The sequence below is a fragment of the Falco peregrinus genome, chromosome 12 (genome assembly GCF_023634155.1).
Source record: "Falco peregrinus isolate bFalPer1 chromosome 12, bFalPer1.pri, whole genome shotgun sequence".
NCBI lineage: Eukaryota > Metazoa > Chordata > Aves > Falconiformes > Falconidae > Falco > Falco peregrinus.
The window spans coordinates 13,801,123-13,824,538 of record NC_073732.1 but is presented as its reverse complement, the minus strand read 5'-3'; the positions used below and the strand labels follow the sequence as shown (position 1 = coordinate 13,824,538).

The 23,416-nt window shown below is 35.8% G+C and overlaps 1 protein-coding gene across 2 annotated transcripts in view; it reads left to right on the top strand.

Annotated features, from left to right (window-relative positions):
* Positions 1 to 22,106, top strand: part of PLOD2 (procollagen-lysine,2-oxoglutarate 5-dioxygenase 2) — a 54,964-nt gene extending 32,858 nt beyond the window's left edge. Inside the window, exons 9-20 of one of the 2 annotated variants that reach the window (XM_055817340.1) lie at positions 3,093 to 3,218; positions 4,775 to 4,896; positions 11,622 to 11,726; positions 13,085 to 13,210; positions 14,394 to 14,535; positions 15,743 to 15,805; positions 17,149 to 17,262; positions 17,667 to 17,732; positions 18,666 to 18,770; positions 19,196 to 19,342; positions 19,636 to 19,761; positions 20,887 to 22,106. In XM_055817340.1, coding sequence (XP_055673315.1) covers positions 3,093 to 3,218; positions 4,775 to 4,896; positions 11,622 to 11,726; positions 13,085 to 13,210; positions 14,394 to 14,535; positions 15,743 to 15,805; positions 17,149 to 17,262; positions 17,667 to 17,732; positions 18,666 to 18,770; positions 19,196 to 19,342; positions 19,636 to 19,761; positions 20,887 to 21,042 — 1,398 coding nt within the window. In that variant the 3' untranslated portion in view covers positions 21,043 to 22,106. The remainder of the gene's footprint in view (positions 1 to 3,092; positions 3,219 to 4,774; positions 4,897 to 11,621; positions 11,727 to 13,084; positions 13,211 to 14,393; positions 14,536 to 15,742; positions 15,806 to 17,148; positions 17,263 to 17,666; positions 17,733 to 18,665; positions 18,771 to 19,195; positions 19,343 to 19,635; positions 19,762 to 20,886) is intronic. The other variant, XM_055817341.1, reaches the window with a different exon arrangement.
* Positions 22,107 to 23,416: the final 1,310 nt, after the last annotated feature.

Genomic DNA, 23,416 nt, shown 5'->3' with positions numbered 1-23,416 from the left:
GTCTAAGTTTTTCCTAATGGTGGTGTTAATTATAATGTAGTTGGGAAGCAGTTAAATCTTAAAGCCAGTAATAGGGAGTAACTTGCAATGATTTACTGGATAGCTTCCTATAGCTTATGTACATCTACTTGGAATGTGTCTTCCTTACTGTAATTCATTCTTTGGACTTCATACCTCATTCACTCTGCCAGCAGAAATAACGAGACTTTTCCTTGGCCTCTGTAGAATGTTTACTTCAGGCATTTCTAAGCACAAGCAATATTTCATTTTCTGAATGCGCTTTCTGTTCAGGCCTGGCTGGTTGCTACTTAACAAGAAATCTTCAGTGAAAAGAAGAATACCAGCTCTGTGCCTCTAATAGTTCTTCTCATATTGTTTTATTTAACTTTATACATTGATACACTCATCTGAGGATTTTGCTTGTTCTCATAAGCAAGTAGAGGATAAGATTTGTTGATACCAGCTATGTTTTGGGCTTTGAGTTCTTTTAGGTGAATTCTGACATGAATGGGTCCTTGACTTGATGAGCTTAGGTGTTGCAAATTCAATGTTTTGGGCTGGGCTTACCCACAGATCTTGCTTTTAGCAGTACAAAATGGATAAACTCCACTGTAGAACAAGGAGCTGAAATAATACTGCTTTCCATCATGGACATGGGGATATCTATCCTTCTGTGGAGGTCAGGGGTAGGTGCGTGCAAGGCAGAGATGGGTGGAAGCATTGCCATAGGGTATGTAGGTTGGTCTGTGATGGATGAGCAGAAGAGCCCAAGGCATTAGCAAGGTCAGTGTGAGTAGGTGCTGGGAGCATGACCTGTGAAAAGCTGAGCTTCAGGGTTACCTGTGAAGGAGCTGAGAGCCATGTATGCAGAGTGTTTTGCTTTTAGTCCTTGTCATCTTCACAGAAGTAGGACCTCCTGTGCTCTGATCAGAGCTGAAGTGTGGAAGCACTCAGTAATTGCATTCTTCTGCTAATGTCAGCAGCATGTGCCACCCCCAAATTAGCTACCTGCCTGAGACAAAGTAGGGTAATGAAAAATAAATTGAAGAACACACCCTGACTCAATAAGTGTAAATTTTTGCCACTTCTTAAGGGTTTTTTTGCTTAAACCTAAATTAAACTGGAAAACAGATTTAGTCTCTTAAATGAGAGCTACTTCCTAAATCCTGAAGCTTGTTACTGGTGTGGAGACTTCCTGGTGCAGGTGGAAAGAATGACCTCGCTCATCTTTTGGCTTCACTGGTGACTCTTGTGCAAGAGTTCCTGGACTTAGTGTGATTTTACTGGGACATTATCCTGTATTTCTTTCAAAAATTGCCATATGCTCAACTACTGCTTGTGAGAAAGTAAACTTTAAAAGGCAAATGCATGACCTTAGTGAAACTGAGAAAATTACATCCTGGTACTGACTGGATATTTCCAAAGTGTTTTTGCTGAGGCACAACTGGGAAGAACCAAAATTTCTGACTTGATATACTCAAAATGCTGGTTATTAAAATTGTCCATTGTGACCTAGATTCAGATTATGCAGTGGCAACTCCTTATAGTATGGTGAGCCAGGATCTAGATTGATGAGCTCTCTGCTTTGAGGAGATGTGGTGGGAGATGCATCAGAAATGGGAGACACAGCAGAGCGTTCTGCTTTGAGGAGATACAGTTAGCCGGAATTTTTACTCTTGGTTCTTTAAACACTTACTTTTACCTCAGTCATCCTACACAGATCTTAGCGTAGAGCCAAGCAGTTCACACTTGAGTGTGCTGCAGGAGTGTCAGTAATTCCTTTTTGTCCCTATAACCCTTGCAGGTCCAGCTTGAACCTGCTTCTCTTTATCCTGGAGAGTAAGGGGAAAATGGCTCAGAATTAGAGAAACAGTCAAAAGAGGTTAATGCAGCAGTTCTAGTATTGGTAGCAATGTGCAGGTGCAGCTTGGTAAGCCTGATGGCACACACAGTTTTCCTCATTGCTTGCAATCAGCAGCACCAATTACCATGACACCAGCCTTAGTGGAGTGGTTGCCAGAGAATCACAGCTGCATTTTTCAGGACATGTCAGTGTACTTGTCTTCATCAGTTTTCAAGTTATTAGGATGTCTGCATGAGTATGTATTAGGTTTGCAGATGAAATTGTGAATAGGAGGTAGTCAGGGTAAACACTGATGCCTAATGTTTCCAATCTAGTGCATTTGCCAGTATGTTTCTGGATTTCTGATGTAGACAGTGATGCAGTAAAATCTCAACATGCACTAATGGTTTATCCAGACACTTTTCAAGTGGGTGTTGGCTTGCTTAAGGAAAGCTAAATTGCAGCCTTTTATACTCGTGTAAGGTTTCTCTCCAAGCCTTGTAGTGGGTTAGACGTTTATACTAATTGTTTTGGAGGTGGAAATTTTTTTTGTTTAATAGTCTTATGTCTGTGTAGAAGTCGAGGCCTTTGAAGATTAAATTTGTCTTGCATAGTGTAATAATATATATTAGGAATACACAGAAGTGCTGTCTAGTTTTTTTAGTAGTCATGATCTCCCTATCAAGCCCATACAAACCAGGAATTAATACCACTGTACAGAAAGATGTGAATTCACGTTAAAACATAAATGCTTTATGTGAAAACACATAAAAATAAAAAATAATCAGATAAGTAAAATGTTTTGTGGTATTTATTCTTTAACTACTTCTAAAAAACCTAGTCTTCCTTACATTTTCTTGCAAATGTAACGTATGTACATTACTTGCAAAAAAAATGAAATTACAGTGTAGTTCTAGGTGTATTTTCTTAAATATTTTTTCAACATTTTAATAATACTTTTTTTAAAGAAAGAATTTTAAAAAAACATAATATGTTATTTTCTACTTCCTGTTTCTGTTACTGGAATTTGAAGAGTTTTCTAGCAATATTAAATCCATTGTCTTTGCTTATTTAATGAAGTGAGTGTAAATAAAAAGGGGTCATAGCAGTTCTGAGCTAGTTGGTTTTGATTGTTTGAAGACTGTGTAGTCTTAAGTTACTACAACATGACTTAAGTTGCTTTTTAGTATAATTAATCTTAGAAAGGAGGCAAGTCTTATTGGTTGTGTCAAAATATCATTTTTTTTAGGAATATCCAAGAGTAAAAATTGGTGTTTTCATTGAACAACCCACTCCTTTCCTACCTAAATTTTTAGACAGACTGTTGACTCTGGACTACCCAAAGGAGGCACTCAGTATCTTCATTCATAATAATGTAAGTATGATGTTACTATAGTGCCAAGCTTCAGTTTTGGAAATTATGCTATGAATGAAAGTGTGTGAGAGAACATATGGATTCTATATATGTACATAGTTAACTGCATAGGAAGAGATAATCTTTCAGAATTCAGTATGCAGAAGTGGAAAAAATACACAAATGCAATGAAATAGTGTCAGTGCTTACTGAAGTCTTGAAAGAAGCTGCTTAGATTCTTTCTTTCACTAATAAAAAATTTGCATTTTAAAGTGTGGGCTTCTGGGGGAAGTACTGATAACAAAGTAGAGTAAGAATAGAATAGTTTCAGTTTGAAGGGACCCACAATAATAATCTAGGCCAACTGCCTCTCCACTTCAGGACTGACCAAAAGTTAGAGCATGTTATTAATAAACTACTATCCAATAGTTGACACTGGATTTGCTTTTCTTTCCATTGATACCCCACTGCGTTTATGTTTCTCTTGGTTCTCTTGCTCGGTGCCATGGGAAAGACATGTATATCAAAGTGTATTTTGAATGGCACTACAGATGAATTGCTTTTTTGAATATTTTTGAATGCTTTTTGCTAATTACCTAATGATCTGGTGTCACTGATAGTTCACCAGTGACTTCAGTATTGCTGTTTTCTTGAGTGAGGTGGCAGATGTGTGTAAGTCTTTTTTTGGGGGTGGGAACACAAAAAACCCCCCCAAAACAAAAAAAAACCCAAACAACCCATAAACCAGAAAAACCCAGCTGGGCTGGAAGAGAAATAGGAGGAAAAATATAATCTTGCCCTTTTTCACTTGGCGTGCAATACTGTTGATATTGTAGCACAAAAAGTCTGAATAGAAGTGGAGTTTATCTTTAAAGTTTTCAGTGTGTTTTATAAAGGGGATGTTAAATGGAATATGCACATAGGAATCGTAGGCTATGCTAGGTTCTTTTGCTTCAACCGGAAGTCATATGGTATTTGAAATGAACATAAACTGAATAGCTTTTTTTTTATCATAAAGGGGGGGAAAAGCCTACCCAATACTTACTCTAATATCGGCCATAATATATAAAAGCTGTGAATGAGAACACTGGGTTGGAAGCATTGCTTGCAGCTGAGGTCTTTAAATTACAGGTAGGGTACTTAGAAATTAGACACAATCACTGTGACCATGTTTTAAAGAAACAATGACTGCTGTGACTGTCCACCTGGGTACAGGTGGCAGCTCCCTTTCTAAAGCCATTCTGGAACACCATAAAAAACTTGTGTGCCACTGAGGTTGTAGGATGGTTTTGAAGATCATAAAATATTCTGAAAAAAATATTGCATAAACATTCTGTGAACCTTGCATCATTGGTCTGGAAGTATGGATTTGGTTTATATTGCTGATGTGTTGGATTCTTTTGCTGAAATTTTGAACAGACAAGCTTCATTTTAATGACAGTTGTACTGGAATATTCTTAAAATGCTGTTTGCCATCTGTATGTTTAGGATAGAATACAATGTGTTCTTGGACTCTGTGTGTATGATTTCACAACAACTTGTACTTTTCACTAAAAACAATGTTAACATGATTACAGGAGGTTTACCATGAAAAGCACATCAAGAAATTCTGGGAAAAAGCCAAGAACATTATCAGAAGTATAAAAATTGTTGGACCTGAAGAAAATCTCAGTCAAGCAGAAGCCCGGAACATGGGAATGTAAATTCTAATTTATAAATCTGTTATAATGATGCATACACTAACATTTTTTCACCTTTTATGTATACTATTTTGCATCTTAAACGCTAACAATTTTACATTGTAAGATACAGAAGCAGAAGTTTTTTGGTATAACAACATCTAGATATGAACTGAGTTTTTTTTATAGTTTCTGTGTAATATAAAAAGCTGTTGGTCATTGTGAAAACATCTCTGGTTTGGACTACTGTGATAATCTGTCATCATGCCTTCTAATGAAGGCGTAGACAATAGACTACAAAGAAATAAGAGGTGTCAAATTTTTTTACATTATGGTTATCTCAAACATGGGTGTATGTTAAAACATGATGAGTATGAACTGTATAGTTTAAATATTTATTTTGCAAACAATGCTATTGAAATGGATGATACAACACAACAAACTTTTTATTAAAGTTTGTGCAGAAAATTATATGTAGTAGTAATTTAAAAAAATGTGGAAGCAGATGCAAATGTAAATTGAAATTCTAATTGCAGTGTATCTTCTAAAAATGTTTGTTTCTTTTTTTAATCCAAAACCTTTTCAAGCTAACATCAGAGTGTTTTTTCTAATAGAATTTCCTCTTGCACTGGATATGCATTTAACAATTGCACTTCTGTTGTCTTAGTCATCTAGCCCTGGCACACCTGCCCCCAACTCCCTTTTTCTTTTTTTAAATGGTATTATATTCAAGTGAAAATATGGTTAAAGCTTGACCTGGCCATACAGGTGACAGAACTATATTTCTTCCTATGGTTCAAAGGACAGGAATATCCATTAGAAGTGTTCTACTAGAAGTTCCTGCTTTCAGGAGGAAGAAAAAAGGACTTGCGAAGGCAACTGACTTTCTGATACTTGGTCCTGCTTGCTTTTTTTTTTTCTTTTTTTCCTTTTGTTCCTACTAGGGAATCCAGATCTTTAGTTTTTAAACCTGGCACTTGCTAGACCTAAATGTGACCTTTGGAGTATGCATACCATGTCAGACCTGCCTGTCAAGATGTCTCTTCAGTGGCTGCAGCACTGGCTACTACCACAGCATTGCTTGTGCCTCTCCCAGTATGTCCTGTCAGTCAGATTATGGAATTTTACACACCAGCATCCCACCAAGACATCGCTGTGGCTCTTGAGCAGGCTCTGTCCTCACATAATTCTTCCACTCTTTTCTCCCAAATCTTCCATGAGTGTCAGAGCAGAGAAATTAATTTTGAAAGGCCCTTTTCTTTTATATTCAGAGGCCAAGAGCATAGCATAGGCTGTTCATGGCACCAGCTGAAAGAATGAAGGTCTAGTCCTGAGTCTCTGTGATGATGTTCTTGGAAATTTGTGTGAATGGGGCTTTGTTGTGCTGAAGCCACTGAAAAACTGATATTTGGCTGAGGTCCAAGCCTCTCCGGTAGCCTTTCTATGAAACACTACGGCTGCCCAATGTTAGTGTAAACAGCCATTCATGTGTTTACAAATCATTATTTCCAGTAAACTTTAAACAAATGTATCATGTTTGCAAACTTTTTGAAGTAGCGTACACTACATGTAACTGAGGTAGAATTTCTGCAGTTGCCTTTTCCTCTTTGTTATATAGACACCATAAGGCAGAATCTTTAATAAATTTCTGTACTGTAACTAAATCTCACCTGAAGATCTTTAAACCTGTCATCTTTTGACAGAACCTACTGACGTATGTGACAGAGGTTTTGATATGGTATATGGTCTTTGCTTGATCTGTGGATAAAAAATAGTGATTTAAATGTATATTTGCAGAAAATCACTCAAAATTCTGTTATGTAAGGCAGAGAGATAATCATACATACTTGTGGTGAGTACCACTGGATACACTACACTGTGATGTGTTATCCATTGTCCAGATTGAATTTCACCCATGTTGCTCCTCCCTTGAAAAGCCTCCTTAATAAAGATTCTCTTAGAGATATGTACCATATAGAGAAAATATGGAATGAGACCATGCCAAAATACTGAATCATCCTGAAAGTATGAGTGTTATTAGTAGGATTTTTCATGTGAGCAATATAGATACAACTTGACGTCCCCTTTCGATTTGACTGAAGCAAGTTCAGTTTATTTGCTGCTTCCTTTGTACTTCTGCTCTGCTTGGCTGCCCTTATGAACATTGCCACTCCTCTGGCACAACTGCATTTTACTTTTCCTCAAAAAAAGTACCTTGGAAGTGCAGGTAGTTACCATAAAAAAATATTTGCTTTCAGCCTTCAGCTGGCTTCCAACATAAATAACCTCATTTATTCCTAACTAATACTGCAATGGGAATAACTTGAAAAGAGTGATCCTTCAAACCTTTTTGATGATTTGATTTACAGAGATTGATATATTTGGTGGTCTTATTAATTTTCTCCTGCCTTTATCTGCATTGTTGACTGATAGTTTTGTTCCATCTGCCTTAAACACTTGCTTTCTCTTTTTCCAAATTAGCCGATTTTAGCGTCTCTGTTACTTTCCAGTAGATTTAGAATTAATTTTGTCTCCTCACTTGCACATTCCACACAAAATCTATTCATCTGAAGCAGTAAAACAGGCTTCAAATTATACAGAGATAGAGGGAACTTCAAGCATTGAAGTTCTGGTTTGTTTTCAGCAGAATACTTTCAAGTATATAACACAGTTGGGTCAGTTTTCTCCTTACCTCTTTCTTTTCTTCCCTTTTTTGGCTCAGTAAAAAGTGATGCTAAATCACAATGAGGCTCTCGGTAAATGAGACTCTCTTATGACAAAATAGATATGAGAAAATAACATTTTTTTTAAAAAAAAAATCACCTGTAGCCATGCAGCAAACCTCTGTCTAATTTTCTCATTTACGCAATAAAGAATAATTGAAGCATTTACTTTCTTGCTGCTTCTTGACTTGGAAAGCTCTCTTCTGTGCTTGTGAAAGTTGGATAGGTGTTGAAAAGGACCTAAAATTGTGCAGTCAGCAAAAACCTGTTACAATCCAACAAGACGGGCAAACAGGAGTGCACAGCTTTCTGTATTGTGGGCTGAAACAATAAAAAGGGAGGAAAATAAAGAGGAGTTTAGCTGCGTGTTGTCAAAGTCTGTTCTCTGCATGTACATCACTTGAAACCCTAAAATAGCATTCCCATGTCTTTTTTTATAGCCTTTGTCTACAAGGAATATATTAGAGTTCTTACAGCTGGTTCTTTTTTTCTTTAGGAAAAAGCTCATTTGTGGTTTCGCCTTGCTTGGGGATGAGATTTCACCCAGCTGTTACACGACTCGTTATAGCAGATAATGTAAAATAACAATATGAAATTTATTCAAGTAATAACAGAAACTGAGGAAACACAGGAATTTACCTCATTCACATCTCTGAGGTTTTATTTATAAAAGGCGGCTTTTCCATAATCTTTTTTTCCCCAAATACTTACAGTTTTTCAGGGTTTCTTTTTCTTTGAGTGTTTTTTTTTTTTTTTATCCTCACTCAAAAATGTTAGTAATAGAACTAGCTAGGACTTTTTTGTGAACTTTAAAAATACGATTTAACTCAACTTTGAGTAGGAACATGCACATTTTAATGAAATTGTACATTGGAAGTTTTCAAAAGTTTCAGGAAGAATAGTAGAGAGATCAGAATTGGTTAGAGAGTTCACTGACCTCACTGTTGAACTTTGAGCTGAATTTGGAGTCTCCTGTGTGTTTCTTGAGAAAGGATATTAAGTCCTTGTCTCTGAGCTCCCATTTGGCATTGATCAGCCGTGAGGTGGACTCCCTTTCAGTCCTTCAAGCAGGGCAAGTATCTTGGATATGGTTGAAGAAAGAGCAGGAATTAAACCTGTGTCTCCCAGATGTCAAGTGATATCTGGTGGAGACTTGGGTTTTCTGGAGTTGCTTCTTCTGAACACTTTGGCAGTTTTGGGTTTCAGGCTCAGATGGAAGTGGAACAGCTTGAAATTTGAGTATTGCAGAAGAAAACCAGCTTTCCCACCCCTATCTGATACCAGTAGCTTCCAGGTGTGGTAACTGTGGTAACAATACTGAAGCTTGAGATGCAAAACTAAACATTAGTGCTTTATCTGTTTTGTGGCTGTGTTTGTTTGGTTTTAGTGATGATTGATAAGAGTTTGTTTATACTGTTGTGGCTATCTGGAGTGATGCAAAATGTAACCCTAAATGGCAGCGAGTGTCACCCAGTGTTTCAGTGAGTGCTGCAGCCTTTTATCTGGGACACGTTTTCTTTCAGAGGTCTGTCAAATGCTGTAAGTGCTTTCCCTTTGGACTAACAGTCCACATTTGGATTTTTATTTCTAAACTGTGAGTGGTATAAAAATGATAAATAGATTAATTGCAAATTCAAACTGTCTCAAAACCCCCCCCCAAACAAACCAGCAAACCCCACCCAAAATTTAAGTGACTCAATGGTAAAGTAATTGGGTAGACCATGTACCTTACTGCTAAAAGCAGCTAGCTCCTTGGAGTGTCTCAGTGGAAAGTTTGATGAAGAGCAGTGGCACTTTCCCTTTTGGATGAGGTCACTCTTCCAGATGGGCTTGTGGTTTGTAAGCAAAGTTAAACATTTCTCTGATTGCAAAATACTTTAAACTGATTTGCTGAGCTTCACTTAATGCTTCCAACAAAAAAATCTTGGCCTTCTACTAGATTTCTGTTAATTGCTACACTGAAATGGCTTTAAGTTACGTACAAAAATATAGCTTTCTTTTTAACATTTGCTCTTGGTTTATAAGCAGGTGGAGTGTAAAGCAAGTAGATTTTAGCCAAATCGGTTTAGCCATTGAATTTAAGTTAGGAAGTATATTACTGAACTTATGAGTATTGCTAGAAAGCACTTTTCACTTGTTCTTTGGTACAACCTGGACATAGTAGTTTCACATACAATCTGGGATTCCTGCATCTGGAGAGGTTAGCATACACTGTGAGAAGGTAATATTTTAAAGCATGAGAATATGCAGGATTACTTTTATTTTCTTGAGAAAGCTACTTGGCAATATTGAAAGCCAATGAATTTCTTGAGAGAGTAGGCTTGCTTTGTAAGTTTTGACACAAACTTTTACAACTCTTTTTCTGTATATCTGAAGCCTGAAGTGTTTTGTGGAGATGACCTTAAAGTGCAAGGGCAAAATTAATACTTCACATTTGACTTGGTGACTTGAATCTGGGAATGCAAGGAAAATTATTATGCTTTAAATGTTAAGCTTTGCCATTTGGTGATGCAGTCTTCATTGCTATTTAGAAATAGGGGGAAAATGAGTTGAAGTACAGTCAGCATACTAGCCTTGAGTTTTGGTCTTTTTATATCTGTATATGCACATGTAATAAATATATAGAATATCAATACATATCTTTAATATTCTTGGTTTCAGAGGTTGAAGTTGAAGGCTTCATTGTAGGTGATTTGTATTACAGCTAAATAAGGCAGTAATGCCTTAAATAGTCTCAATAATTGAGAGTTCTCAGTAGATTATTGCATGACTTAGTGTGACTTAGACCAAAACGTTTAATTTAGCATTTTGTGTTTTGGATTGTTATGTGAATGAAGAACAGAAGGATTTTCAACACTAAACATATTGTTTTAATAGTTATATATATATATATATAAAAATAGTTTTAATAGAATTCACTGGCTCTGCATTTAAAGTTGGGAGGTGAGAGTGAGGGGAAAAAAAGGCAAAAGTTGAAGGATTGTACATTTTTAAATTATGTGATCAATTTTTCAGTCAAGTTTGCTTACAACTGTATATAAATCTGTACAATTTGGTTTTTTTCACATTTTCATAATTAAAAACATTAATTCCATTCATATTTTTGTTAGCAGCAAAAGGTTTAGCTGCTTTTGGGGAATTGCTGGCCAGTGTTGTCAGGAACCCCAGACTGACATCAAGTTCTTTGGTGTCTCAGATTTAGTTTCCTCATTAGTAAAATGGGGATAAAGGAATGGAATGTTTTTGGAAGAAATCTAACATCTAATGTCAAGTGCAATATAAAAGTTGGGTTACTATTAATAATTGTAAATAAAGCTACTTACATTGTGTTCAGTAGTTGTAAAACTTCGGACTGAATAGGCTGGTAATGGACAGTGCCATAAACACTTAATTGCTGGACTGTGTTATGGCCAAAATAAAATCTGCTGGTTTCAATTGGGACAATTATGTGAGGAAGTGCTGGTTAAGGAATTGCTGGCATAAAAACATGTATACATAAGGTAAACTGTCAGTGAAGATGTCAGTGAAGACAAAACCAGAAACTGGCTAAAGATTTAAACTATAGGTGTGTGTCTAAACCCCGTGACTTCAGCAGTAGTGGGAAGACCATTTTTGCATTTCAGTATTTTAAAAATTTGGCTCAAATTACTACTACATCTTCAGTGATCAGGTTTGAAGTGCAGGGATTGCTTAAATTTATGGTATAAAAAGCTCTGCTTTCTACTGTGATACAAACAAAGTCATTCTTAAGTCCTTTGAGCAGAAGAAAGTTTGAACAAAGAGACCTAAAATATAAAAATATAAGGCATCTGATCCATGTCTTTAAATCTTCTTGTAGATGATCATGATACTGTAGCCTAAAGACACCTTTCTTTTACAATACTATACTGCAGAGGGCTTTTACTGCCATGTATGAGTAGAGCATTTGGTTGTGGTTTGGGGTTGTTGAGTTGTTTTTTTGTTGTTGTTTGTTCATCTTTTCTGGTTATGTGTGAGTTAATCATTCCCTTTTTTCTTTTTAGGGACCTTTGTCGCCAGCATAAAGCATGTGAATATTACTTCAGCATAGATGCAGATGTCGTGCTCACAAACCCGAAAACTTTAAGGCTACTAATAGAACAGAACAGGTGTAGTATATCTCTTGATTTTACAGAATTTCCTCTAGCTTTAAAGGATTTTCTGGGGCACATCCAGAGAAAATAAGATCCCATCTGTTCTTGCAGAGCTACCTGTGGTATTTGTTTACCTTTGTTTATTTGTTTATCTTTGTTTACCTGTGGTATTTGATTGCCATAGTTCATAATGAGCTTGGAGGTGAACGATTCACAAAGCATTTTGTTCCTGGCAAACAGCAATTCTTGATGTGAATTTCAAATGCTTCAAGGTTCCTCTGAAGAGAATGGTATGGTGTAAGCAAGTTTTATGAAATGCATTAGGATTTCACTGACTAATGATGTCAAAGTTGGTCATATACAAAACACTTAAAAACCCAACACAAACAACCCCACTCAACAACAAAAAAGCCCTCAAACCAAACAGAAACTCCCCAGAGTTTACTACTCTGGTGTTGCAGTATTATTGCTTTCTTTTTAAATTACAGACACAATAAAATAGTGAAAGGTTGTTGGAGATGAAGCAGTTTAATGACTAATTTCTCCTTGTATTAGTACGATCTCTTCAGTTATACAAAGCTGTGACTTCACCAGCAAGTAGCTTTCAGCAAACTGGGCCCACTGGGAATGCTGTGCACTTCATTTCTGCCAGTTTGTAAAGTCCCATGTTAAGTAGGTAGGCGGTGTTTGCCTGTTCCTAACAAATTGGGGAATCTCAAGTGTATCACAGAAAGATAAATTATCAATGTCTGTTTTGACCTACTGGTGAGAAGCATGGAGCTTAAGTGAAGATGTGGCTGACAGTTCTTTGCACTATATTACTTGTACTATTTATTATTGTAGAAACAGGCTAAAAGCCAGGTACACTAGGTGGAAGAAACAGAAACTTTGCAAAATATATCTAGCAGTAGCAGTAGGCAGCCTCTGAAACAAAGTGTCATTTTATTCTTTTTATTCTGGTCAACTTATATTTCTCCTTTTGACTGTTAAATTCTGGGTAAGCCAAGTCTCACTGTGGTTTTCTTGTGGTGTTTATTTTTGGTTTTTTTTGTTTTGTTTTGTTTTTTGGTTTTTTGGGGGTTTTTTCCATGCCTTTGACTTTGTGATGCTTTTTGCCATTATATTATGGGCAGGGTTTTTTTTTTTTGTGTGTGACTGAAAATCAAACCACCTCTGATTTATAGGAAATTTTGTTTCTGTTACACTGATGTTGCTTCTGGGCAGTGGGTGCTTGGATGCTGTTTCTTCCAGCTTTGAGTTCAGCTCATTGATGTTTTAACTACACTATACTTCAAACAGTAAAGCCGGTATATTTTGACATGTAGTCTATGCATTACAGTTCATATTTTCTTGTTCAATATGTCACTTTACAGAAAGATAATTGCTCCACTTGTAACTCGTCATGGGAAGCTTTGGTCCAATTTCTGGGGTGCTTTGAGCCCAGATGGCTATTATGCTCGATCGGAAGATTATGTTGATATTGTCCAAGGAAACAGAGTGTAAGTAATATGAACTAATGTTTAATGTCAAGGCACCCAGTATGATGATCAGGAAAATATTCGTAGATTTTCATGTAATAGGGTATTATTCCTGAAGAGGTTAGTTATATAGCTTAGATTTTCCTGTTTCATAGAAGTGCATTTGTTTTCCCATTTGTTTTTTACCAATTCACAGCTTGAATAAAAAAAGCAAAGGGTTTAACACAATGAGCTGGTATTAGCAATGGACATAGTCATTACTGGTACCTGTCTGATTGTGTCTGGTTACTCTAGCAGTGCATAACATAGAAAATGGCAAGACAAATAGCAAATCCAAAACTCTGTATCCCAGGAACCTTGGTCAAAAGAAGTGACTGTTGCATTCATCAAATGACTTCTTAATTTCTTTGGCCAAATGCATAATTAACTGAACAGCTATAGTTTTTTCATGTGTTTCTTCCTGTATATTAGGTCAGATATATGCTAAGGAGCTCTTGAGAAATACATTTTTTCACATAACCTTTTGGGTTTATCCTTCCCCTAAATGAATGTGATGTAAGTTGTTCTAAGCTTGACTTTCCCATGTGGTGATGCCTTTTCATTGCCCTGGAAGAACAAAGAGGTCTGAAACAGATTAACTGTTTGAATAGGATTGGCTCATTTTCAAAAGCACTGAAAGATGTGCTCGTGGCACTGGGAGGGAGGGAATCTGCAGAGTGAGCGTTGTGAACAGCAATGAGTTTTTGTTGATATTGGCCCAGCTCACATAAATACATGGCCTGCTGTGGTCCGTGTGTTTCTGTGTGAGGAGGTCAGACCAGCTGTGTAAAACCTCAGTGAAGTTTAAAAGAGATTGTTAAATGAGTTTAGAATTACTTTCTCCATCTGGTAGTGTAGAATAATATTATAAGATTGACTGATTGCCTTAACTATGGAAGCATGAAGTACATTTGTAGTTAAAACTCTTTACAGAATTTGACCTTTCTATTTCTTAACAGTACTTCATAAAAGTTGAATTACTGTCAGAGATGTCCATAGTGTTCAGCTGTAGTTTTTCAAATGTCTTGTGAACCTTTCAGCTTCATTTCCTTGAAACTTGATCAGTCTTGTCAGCAAATACAGAGGCACTGATTTGATAGAATACGCAACAAATTAGTTTTCATGGATTTAAATTATTTGCATTTGATTTTTATTTTTTTTACAGAGGAGTATGGAACATTCCTTATATGGCTAATATATACTTAATTAAGGGACAGACTCTCAGATCAGAGATGAAAGAAAAGAACTACTTTATGCGTGATAAGTTGGATCCTGATATGGCTTTCTGCAGGAATGCCAGGGAAATGGTAAGGTGTATTTGTAACAGCTTGCCTTTAAATACACATAGACTTCTTTGTGTCCTGCTACACTTGACTGCTTCACTTGATTGATCTTGGATATTATATTTTCTAATTCAAAGTACTGGCCAATTTTTGTGACATAGAAACTTTAGGTGTATTTTTTGACATTGTTGAGAACAGAGGTTTTTGCAAGGCCAGTGCACTGGTGCACTGACTGCATGATGTTTTTTGTTTAAACTCACTGAAAATTCCTGTTGAGGTTAAAATACCTTCCTTATTGGTGCAACCTCAAGAGATGAAAAAGGGGCTCAACTATTTTGCTGTGTATGACTTCAAACTTATCAATGCATTTAGAGCATCTCTATAATGCACGTTTTTATTAAATGTAAAACTTCTAGCAGACTAAGTTGGAATATTTTGCAATTTTATATTTAAGTAGATACATATTTAAATGAATGATGGGCAGTGTTGATATAAAAAGCCTAAGTGATTTATGAAATGGTAGGAATCTTCTTAAGGAGCATGAATTACTCATTAATTTTTCCAGATAGATTAAAACTGTATCAGCAATTTGTTACTTGCATTAAGCTGTAAGTAATGAGAGGAAACTTCTTTGTTCTGTAAAATTATGAATATGTAAATCCACATTTCTACTGATATTTACACTAGTTTCAGCACAGAAACAAATAAGACCTAAACCAGACCTATTTCCAGACACTATAGCACTGAAAAATAATTTTGCTGAATTGAACAAGAAAAGTTGGCAAGTATTAATTTTTTTATTCCCTCATAACAAGGCATGATCTCCTTTGTTTGTACTGATTCTTCAGAACATCCCCATCCAATTCTGTTGTACTCAAACCTTCCCAGCATCAGTTATTGCAAACCTGTGCTTCCTGTGCGCTCGTTTAACTAATCTGACTGGCTCATCAGAAAATTGCTTTCTCTCTTCCTTTTTCTCAGTCTGTGCTGTAAGATGGTCTGGTACGTGCTTGTTTTTGTATTGCAGCAGATAAGAAGGGGCTGGTGGAAACAGCTTTGACATGTGTATTATGAGCTTTGCTTGGAGATGCATGTTGTCTGTAAAGGCATATCAGCTTTAGATCAAAGGCTGCTATTTCCCTGATGTGACTGTGGAAACCTAATAGTAGTCGGAAAAAGAGAAAGAGCTGATGTATCAGAAAACTGATGTGATGATTCTCCTTCATTTTAGACTTTACAAAGGGAAAAAGACTCCCCTTCTTCGGAAACATTCCATATGCTCAGACCCCCAAAGGTGTTGCTTTATTATTTTTTTTTATTCATTAGTTATTATTACCTGCAGTATTACTCTACCACCAGAAGATACTTCTCCTCTGTCCACTTACTCTAATGAAATACTGCTCTAGCTTTCTCTTCAGTCTTCTGAGGTTCAAGTTTTTGCCAGGGACAGGTGACCAGTTCAAAGCATCTTAGAGAGGCTTGTTGTTTCCTTAGCGGGGTTTCTCAGGGCTTCTGAGGTCAAGGTGTGCTGAAGATGTGCTTCTGTAGTTAAAATTCATTCAGCAGTCCTGGGAAGGACTAAAGCTCAAATCGCTAGCAGGTCTGTCAGGCCCCCTCAGGCACCACACTGTCACTTGAAGCTGTTTTTCTTGTACCCAGACCCTCCTTATTCTCCCTGCAGCAGCTATTTTACGATTTGGTAAGTGCCCAAAAGTGGGCATGTGTTTAACATAATCATTACCTTTCTAACAGTTTAACTCTTTTTCAGACAAAAACATAGAAATACCAAATCATCCAAATGGTAATGTCTTCATCTACTGCAAATCCAAAAGTCACAAACACTTAAGAAATTAAGTTTTAGTCTGAAAAACAGTAAACAAAAAACCCAACAACCCATAGAACTTGTTTCTTTTAAAAAAGACTATTTTCTTTTACTATTTTTAATCAAGAGTTTTGTTGATGATTTCTGTTAAGAGCTTGATAATAAAGCTGTATCTTACCACACTTGATATCTTGCATATATTTTACAATGTTTACTCAGGTGAACATACTTCAAACTGCTGAGCTGTTTTGTATCCTGATCTGAATATTTTTATATGCTGTATTTGCCAATATCTTTTTATTTCAGGCCAGATCACCAGAAGGATCATGTAGTGAATACTCTGAAATAAGTTTCTTCTGACTTCCATTAGCCCTGTTATTGTTAGCTTATTCTTTCAGTTTTTAATTGGAAACCAAACCCTAGATGCTGGTTTTCTTGTATGAGTATTTTCAGTTTGAGAACAGGTGCTTCCAGTGTGTCTGCTTAGGTTTTCTGGAAAATAAATCAGCCGAGCGCTTCTCTGTATTTTCCTTTCTATAACTGTGTGTGGGTTTACATTATGAACAATGTATGGTTTTGTTTAATGTGTTTAGAAAATAAGTTCAGCAAAATGCTTGCAAACAAATTACGAATGCTAGTTGGCGATTAGAATCAACCACTGAAAATTAAAGAAGCTGAATGAACAGCATGCGTATAATATGTATATATAAGTATTATGACTACACTTTCATAAAATGTATAAACAGACTTTTTAAAAACATAATTTTTGCTAAGGTGGACAGTTTCGCTAATGACATTTTCTCTGCTTGATATAGGGTGTTTTTATGTATATTACCAACAGACATGAATTTGGAAGACTTCTTTCTACAGCCAATTACAATACCTCCCACTACAACAATGACCTCTGGCAGATATTTGAAAATCCTGTGGTATGCATCTAATTATTGATGAAATGGTTATTTTATTTGAAAAAGTTGTAAAGTTTATGTATTATAAAGGTCTCAGGATTTAAAGACTTTACATGGAGAACATTGTTCATTATGTGCTAAATACTGGGTGTGTACTAAAAGTTGTCCTCTGACACCCATTTAAGCAAATGGCACTATATCATATCAACTAGCCAACTGATGACCGGTGTGAGGATTTGGAGATATGGCCCTAATGTAACAGGTTTCATGATTTTTAACATGTTAAGAACCAGTTCATTTATGGGTGTAAGAAATGGTTCAATTGTTTCCAATGCTTTCAGTAGAGCAAATTAGTGGAATATAAATTATTTTTTGTCACTTATAAATTAGTTTTTGTTTTAATGTTTTAAAATTGTGTTTTTTAGGATTGGAAGGAAACCTATATAAATCCCAACTACTCAAAGATATTCACTGATAATATAGTGGAACAGGTGGGTATAAGCAGTTGTCTTAAAATTTGTGGAACTGACCGATAATAAATTGACATATGGTAACTATTTCCATGCAAATGCTGTTTTGGTCTTCGGCTGAACAACTTTTTGATGTTTTGGATCAGAACTGGATTTTTGCCACTTTGAAAACTAGATCAGAAGAGTCCAAAAATGATTGCTGGAGTGCTTAGAATTATGTGGTTCTGCAAATAACTGCCTTCTCCAAAATACAGATGTATTTAGCTTATTTATTTGAACTACATAGTACGACTAGCAGAAGGCCTAATAAAATTTCTGTAGGAGATTGCTGTGTTTTCTGGTGTCTAGTGAAGGCAAGCCCATCTAGATACTTTCCTTGGGGTGTGCCTTTCTGTATGGATTCCTAAGGTCTGACAACCATGAATCCAAGGTAAAACCTTTCGTTGGATACAGAGGTCTTTTTGGGCTTTTTTGTTGCTTTGGTTTGTTTGTTTGTTTTCTGCCTGGCTACTTGCTTTAGACAACTGTTCTGTACAGAACACTTCTAAGGTGGTAATTGCTGTACCAGTGTTGGACTGTGACGATTAGGGACAGTGACTTAATGAACTTCCTTAAGAAGCTGGGACAAATTGGGTTTGTGTTCAAAAAAATGTTAACTTTTAAACTGTTTTTCTAATAGCTTGTGACGTGGAAGATCAGGGTAGTTATTTAGAGCAACCAAGGCACAGAATACATGGGTACTCTGCCACAGTGGTTAATGCTGGGTCATGGCTTACAAGGTAGCTTGTAGTTTTTGCTTCATTCTGTGAGAAGATGCTTGTGGATCAAGACAAAATTTAATTATTTAAATGTATCTGAATTATGTCTCAGATGAGAAGAGCTGATATTCTTTAGTGACCAGGAAAAGTGAAGATGTCCTTTGTTCTTGCCCCTTTTTTTTTTCTTCTTTTGTAGCCATGTCCAGATGTGTTTTGGTTTCCCATATTTTCTGACACTGCCTGTGATGAATTGGTAGAAGAAATGGAACATTTTGGACAATGGTCTGGTGGAAAACACCAAGTAAGTGTCAGACTATATAAGCATGACCTTAATGACTAATTTATTATGTTATTTATAACAGTAGTAATTCACAGTGTACTCTCTTGATCTGATATAACTTCAGTTGCATCTGCATCTCTAATAAATAAAACCATTACCTCAGGAAGTCCTTATTTACAGGCAACATATCCAAATATTGACTCACCTTTTAAAAAATGTACAAATTTTGCTTACTGGTAGCCTCATTGATACCTCAGCTTTTTTTTTTTCTTTCCCCCCTCAGCAGTTAGCTGTGAAATTACTGTACAGCAAGAAGCTCACATATACCCACTAAAGCATTGCTTTGTTTCAGTTTTGTGATTCTGTAGATTTCAAATAAGCATTTGTAGAAGTGCCAGAAGTATTCCATATCCATATTTCAAGGCTCTTTATGGTGTTTTCATTAGGACAGCCGTATTTCTGGAGGTTATGAAAACGTCCCAACTGATGATATCCATATGAAGCAAATTGGACTGGATAATGAATGGCTGCATTTCATAAGAGAGTTCATTGCACCAGTTACACTGAAAGTGTTTGCTGGCTATTATACCAAGGTATGGGTTTAAATTTTTTGCAGGTAATTTCATGGCATGACTGATTCAAAGTATTTTATTGAATATACCTTCTTTGGTTTGGTTGGGGAGTTTATACATGATGTAACAGTAGTTATAGAATGTTGTTGAGTTGGTAACTTGGCTTTAAACAAAAAAAACAAATGACCAAAACAAAAAAAACCCACCAAACCAAGAACCCTAACAAAAAAAAAAAACCCAAAACACCAAACCAAGAACCCTATGTATGACTTAGTAGTTCACAGGTTGAAGTCTGACTGTGTATTTTGTTTCAGGGTTATGCTTTATTGAATTTTGTTGTAAAATATAGCCCTGACAGACAACGGTCACTCAGACCTCACCATGACTCCTCTACATTCACAATCAACATCGCTCTCAACAAAGTAGGGGAGGACTTTCAAGTAAGTTGACAACTTACTGTCTTAAAAAATGTTGTCCTTTGAGTGTCTAGTAGAATTTCCAAACTAGAACGCAAATGTTTATACTTAAAGACCATACTGAAAAGGAAAAAAGATGTGCATCCCAAATTGAGAGGTATTATTCTGTGGTGTTTTTTGACAAGTATTGCATTTACTAGATTGCACGATCTCGAACTGTTGATGCAGTCAGGCTGAGTTGGTCAAAATGGTTTCAAATGGTGGGGCAGAAAACTTTGGAGATGTTAGCAATTTCATTTTTAACATTTCTGAAATGCTTCATTTCTCTACAGTGAAAAACAGTTTTTCAAAATACATTCAATAGTCCAAAGTTGACTCAGATGGCTTCTTAACAGTTTTTTTTAGTTATTCTTTATTTAGAGCAGCCACAGAATGAAAATTTTCAGCTGTTCCTGATTTTTTTTTTCTGAGATAAACTGTTTTCTACTCCAATATCAATTCAAAGAAAAGTTCCCAGAGGCAGGGCAGTGGCAGTAATAGCCAGCTTTGACTAGCAGAGAAACTTAACCTGTTTTCTTTATAAACCTGTATTATTCACAGTCCTACTTAACACCTGTAACTGTGTTTGTCAAAGTTAGTATTTTAGAAGATACACCTTCAGTTTGAAAGCAACAGCCAGATTAATTAAAGATTTGTTTAAATGGGTCTTGGGCAGGGTTGCAGTAGAAGATACACCTTCAGTTTGAAAGCAACAGCCAGATTAATTAATTTAAGATTTGTTTAAATGGGTCTTGGGCAGGGATGCAGTTCTGGAACAAGGCCTGTGAACATGATTTGCTTCTCTCTGGTGTCATCTACAGTAAAGTTATTACAGACCTGTTTGTCAGAGTTGCTGCTTGAATGAGTTGTTATCCAGGGAATGCTAAAGCAAAGCAAGGAGAAATCTTTGGTTGCAAATGCATGTCTGTTATGTTTTGCTCTGAAGATGGTGTCATTTAAACAACCTTGTTAATAGGGGTGGGAAGAATAGTTAACAGTCTATTAATAATAGCAAAATATTTGCAGATATGAATGAATAAAAAGGAACTTACTCTATTAAAACACAAGGTAAATGTTTGGGGTTTTGTTTTGTTTGTGTTTTTACTACAGGGAGGTGGATGTAAATTTCTTAGGTACAACTGCTCTATTGAGTCTCCCAGGAAAGGATGGAGTTTCATGCACCCAGGAAGACTTACTCATTTACATGAAGGACTTCCTATCTTGAATGGCACAAGATACATTGCAGTATCATTTATTGATCCTTAATTTTATTTTATTTTTTTTTTTGCCGTCTCCAACAGCAGTGTTTGATTCTTTATGTAAACATTTATTTATAGATTTCTTCTGGAAGATGGTGATAAAAGAAACTTTAAGTTACTGTTCCTAGACAGCAGAGTTACTTTGGGCTAAAAGAATGGAAAAAAGAGAAAATATTCTAAAATTGTTGAAGATTTCTCAATATCTGCTCTGAGCCTTGAGTCGTAAAGTAAACATGTCCTGCTTGTTTTTCCATTCTGCTGTCTTGAAGAGTAGGTAAGGAGGGAAAATGGAAAAACATTTTATGATGAATCTATTTCTTTGTTGAAAAAAAACCCCAAACAACCCTAGATACAATACTGTCTGAAAAATTTATTGTGGTTTTCATTTAGTAAAGTGACACAGCTGAAGTTTTTGTGGTGTGTATTTGGTATTAACCAATTAAAAACCACAGCATAAAACCAAAATTAAGTGAATCTGGTATACAGTTGTTGGGGATAAGCCATAATCCCACATGCTGGTATATACTGAAGGGAAAACTTCTCAGTAGCCTGTTTTCTTCATTCATTTTCAATACTGAAGTGTACACCATTAGATAAAAAAATAAATTGCTGAGATGAAGCAAGGATTAAATAATTTAGTTTAAAATGGTTTATAATTTGTTTTGAGAATTCATCCTGTTGAAAATTTACTTTTCTTCACCAAGTGGCCTTCATTTAAAATGAGTTATTTTTCTAAATGTGTAATTGCACCCAATTGATACTGGAAAATTGATGTTTATTTTCAGAATGCTGGTAAATTTTAATAATAGGATGTTTTATAGAGACAATTTTCTACTCTTACATAAATTACTTGAATCTTTTATCAGGAAAATGAAATGGTGGCAGTCTCTCTTTTAAAACTAAGGGTCTTAACTTGCCGTTTATTTTAAAGATATCAGTTTAAAATATTCCTACTGTATCTACTGTTTGTAATTTAAAGAAACTTGAAGCTAACTATCTCAAAGTCTACCGTGCTAAAATGCACAACATGTTGGAAAAACTTGTGAAAAATAAAGGGTAATTTTAAATTAATGTACAGCTTTCACTTGACTGTATTAGGTTGTTTCTTTGCATGTTGTCATTGTTCTTACAGAAATTATATTTAATTTTTTTAAAGAATTGTTTTAAAAGAGCTGTAGATACATTTAGAACAGAGGTTCCTCTATGTGTCAGTTTTTGGTTTATTTACTCTGTTACTGTTGAAATTATTTCTTATGTGGGCTGGTGCCTGTGTACCAAACCTTGCATTACACTTTCAGGACAACCCCAGGAGGCTGGATGTTTCTTGTCTTCTGTACCAACCTTCCTGTTTTCTATAGAGACTTTTTGATATCTAAACAGTAGTTCACTTTTTACCTGGTAATATTTGAAGAAGCTTAATATCAAGTTTCCTAAACAGAAACTTTATTTGGAGCTGAAAGGATTTGGAGGGGAGTTCAGGGATTATTGTTTTATGAAAAATAAGCATGTCTGCTTATTTCCCTCTTCTGCTCTTTTGAGGAATGGGTTGTAGCCATACTTAAAGTTATGCTGAAGCAAATACATCAAAATGTGGTGACTCCAATAATGTACTAAAATGAGCTGGCTTGAAAAGGAATGACTTTTTACAGGAAACTGTTTGCTTTCTTTTAATTTCTTTTTACATTGTCAACTTTTCTTCATTTTAGGTTAATATTTGGAGATTGATATCCCTCAACTTTGTTTCCAGACATGGAACATCTCTGTCTTAGTGAGTGTATGCTTAGGCAAACTTTACAGATAAGAAAATCTTCAGGTCTTCAGAATGAAAGCAGCCTTTGTTAATCATGTTTTTCTGAGCATTCCCCTGTGGTCTCTTAGGATAACTCAGAACACAATAATGTTTTTGCCACTGGATCAGTTACAGACAGTTTAATTTTGTGAGGAGCTTCCTTGGAAAAAACCCACAAAAATATAATCCTGTAACACAAAGGGGAAGTTCTTTTGCAGAAACAATTTTTTCCCCATAACTTGTATTTTAATTTTGTATTTTGTAGTTCTTGGTCATTTTTTTAAATGTTTATTTTTATCCTTACTTATTATTAAATTTCTCTGTTTGCAACTATTAATTCACTCTGTCATGTAGTGACTCAAAATGCTACATTCACTGTGCTGCACATTTGTTGGAAGGGAAAACGTGTTTGCCATGCTCATGTTACTAAGATTCTCTCTTTTTCTTTTAATGAAGTTTTGGGAACATCGACAACTGCCTTTAAGGTGGGTGGCGGCATGTGTGCAAGTGTCCTCATTAACTTCTTAGGAACTGACAGATTCCAGAAAAAAGTTTGTTCTTAACAGTACACCTGAATTAGTTCTGAAAGCTC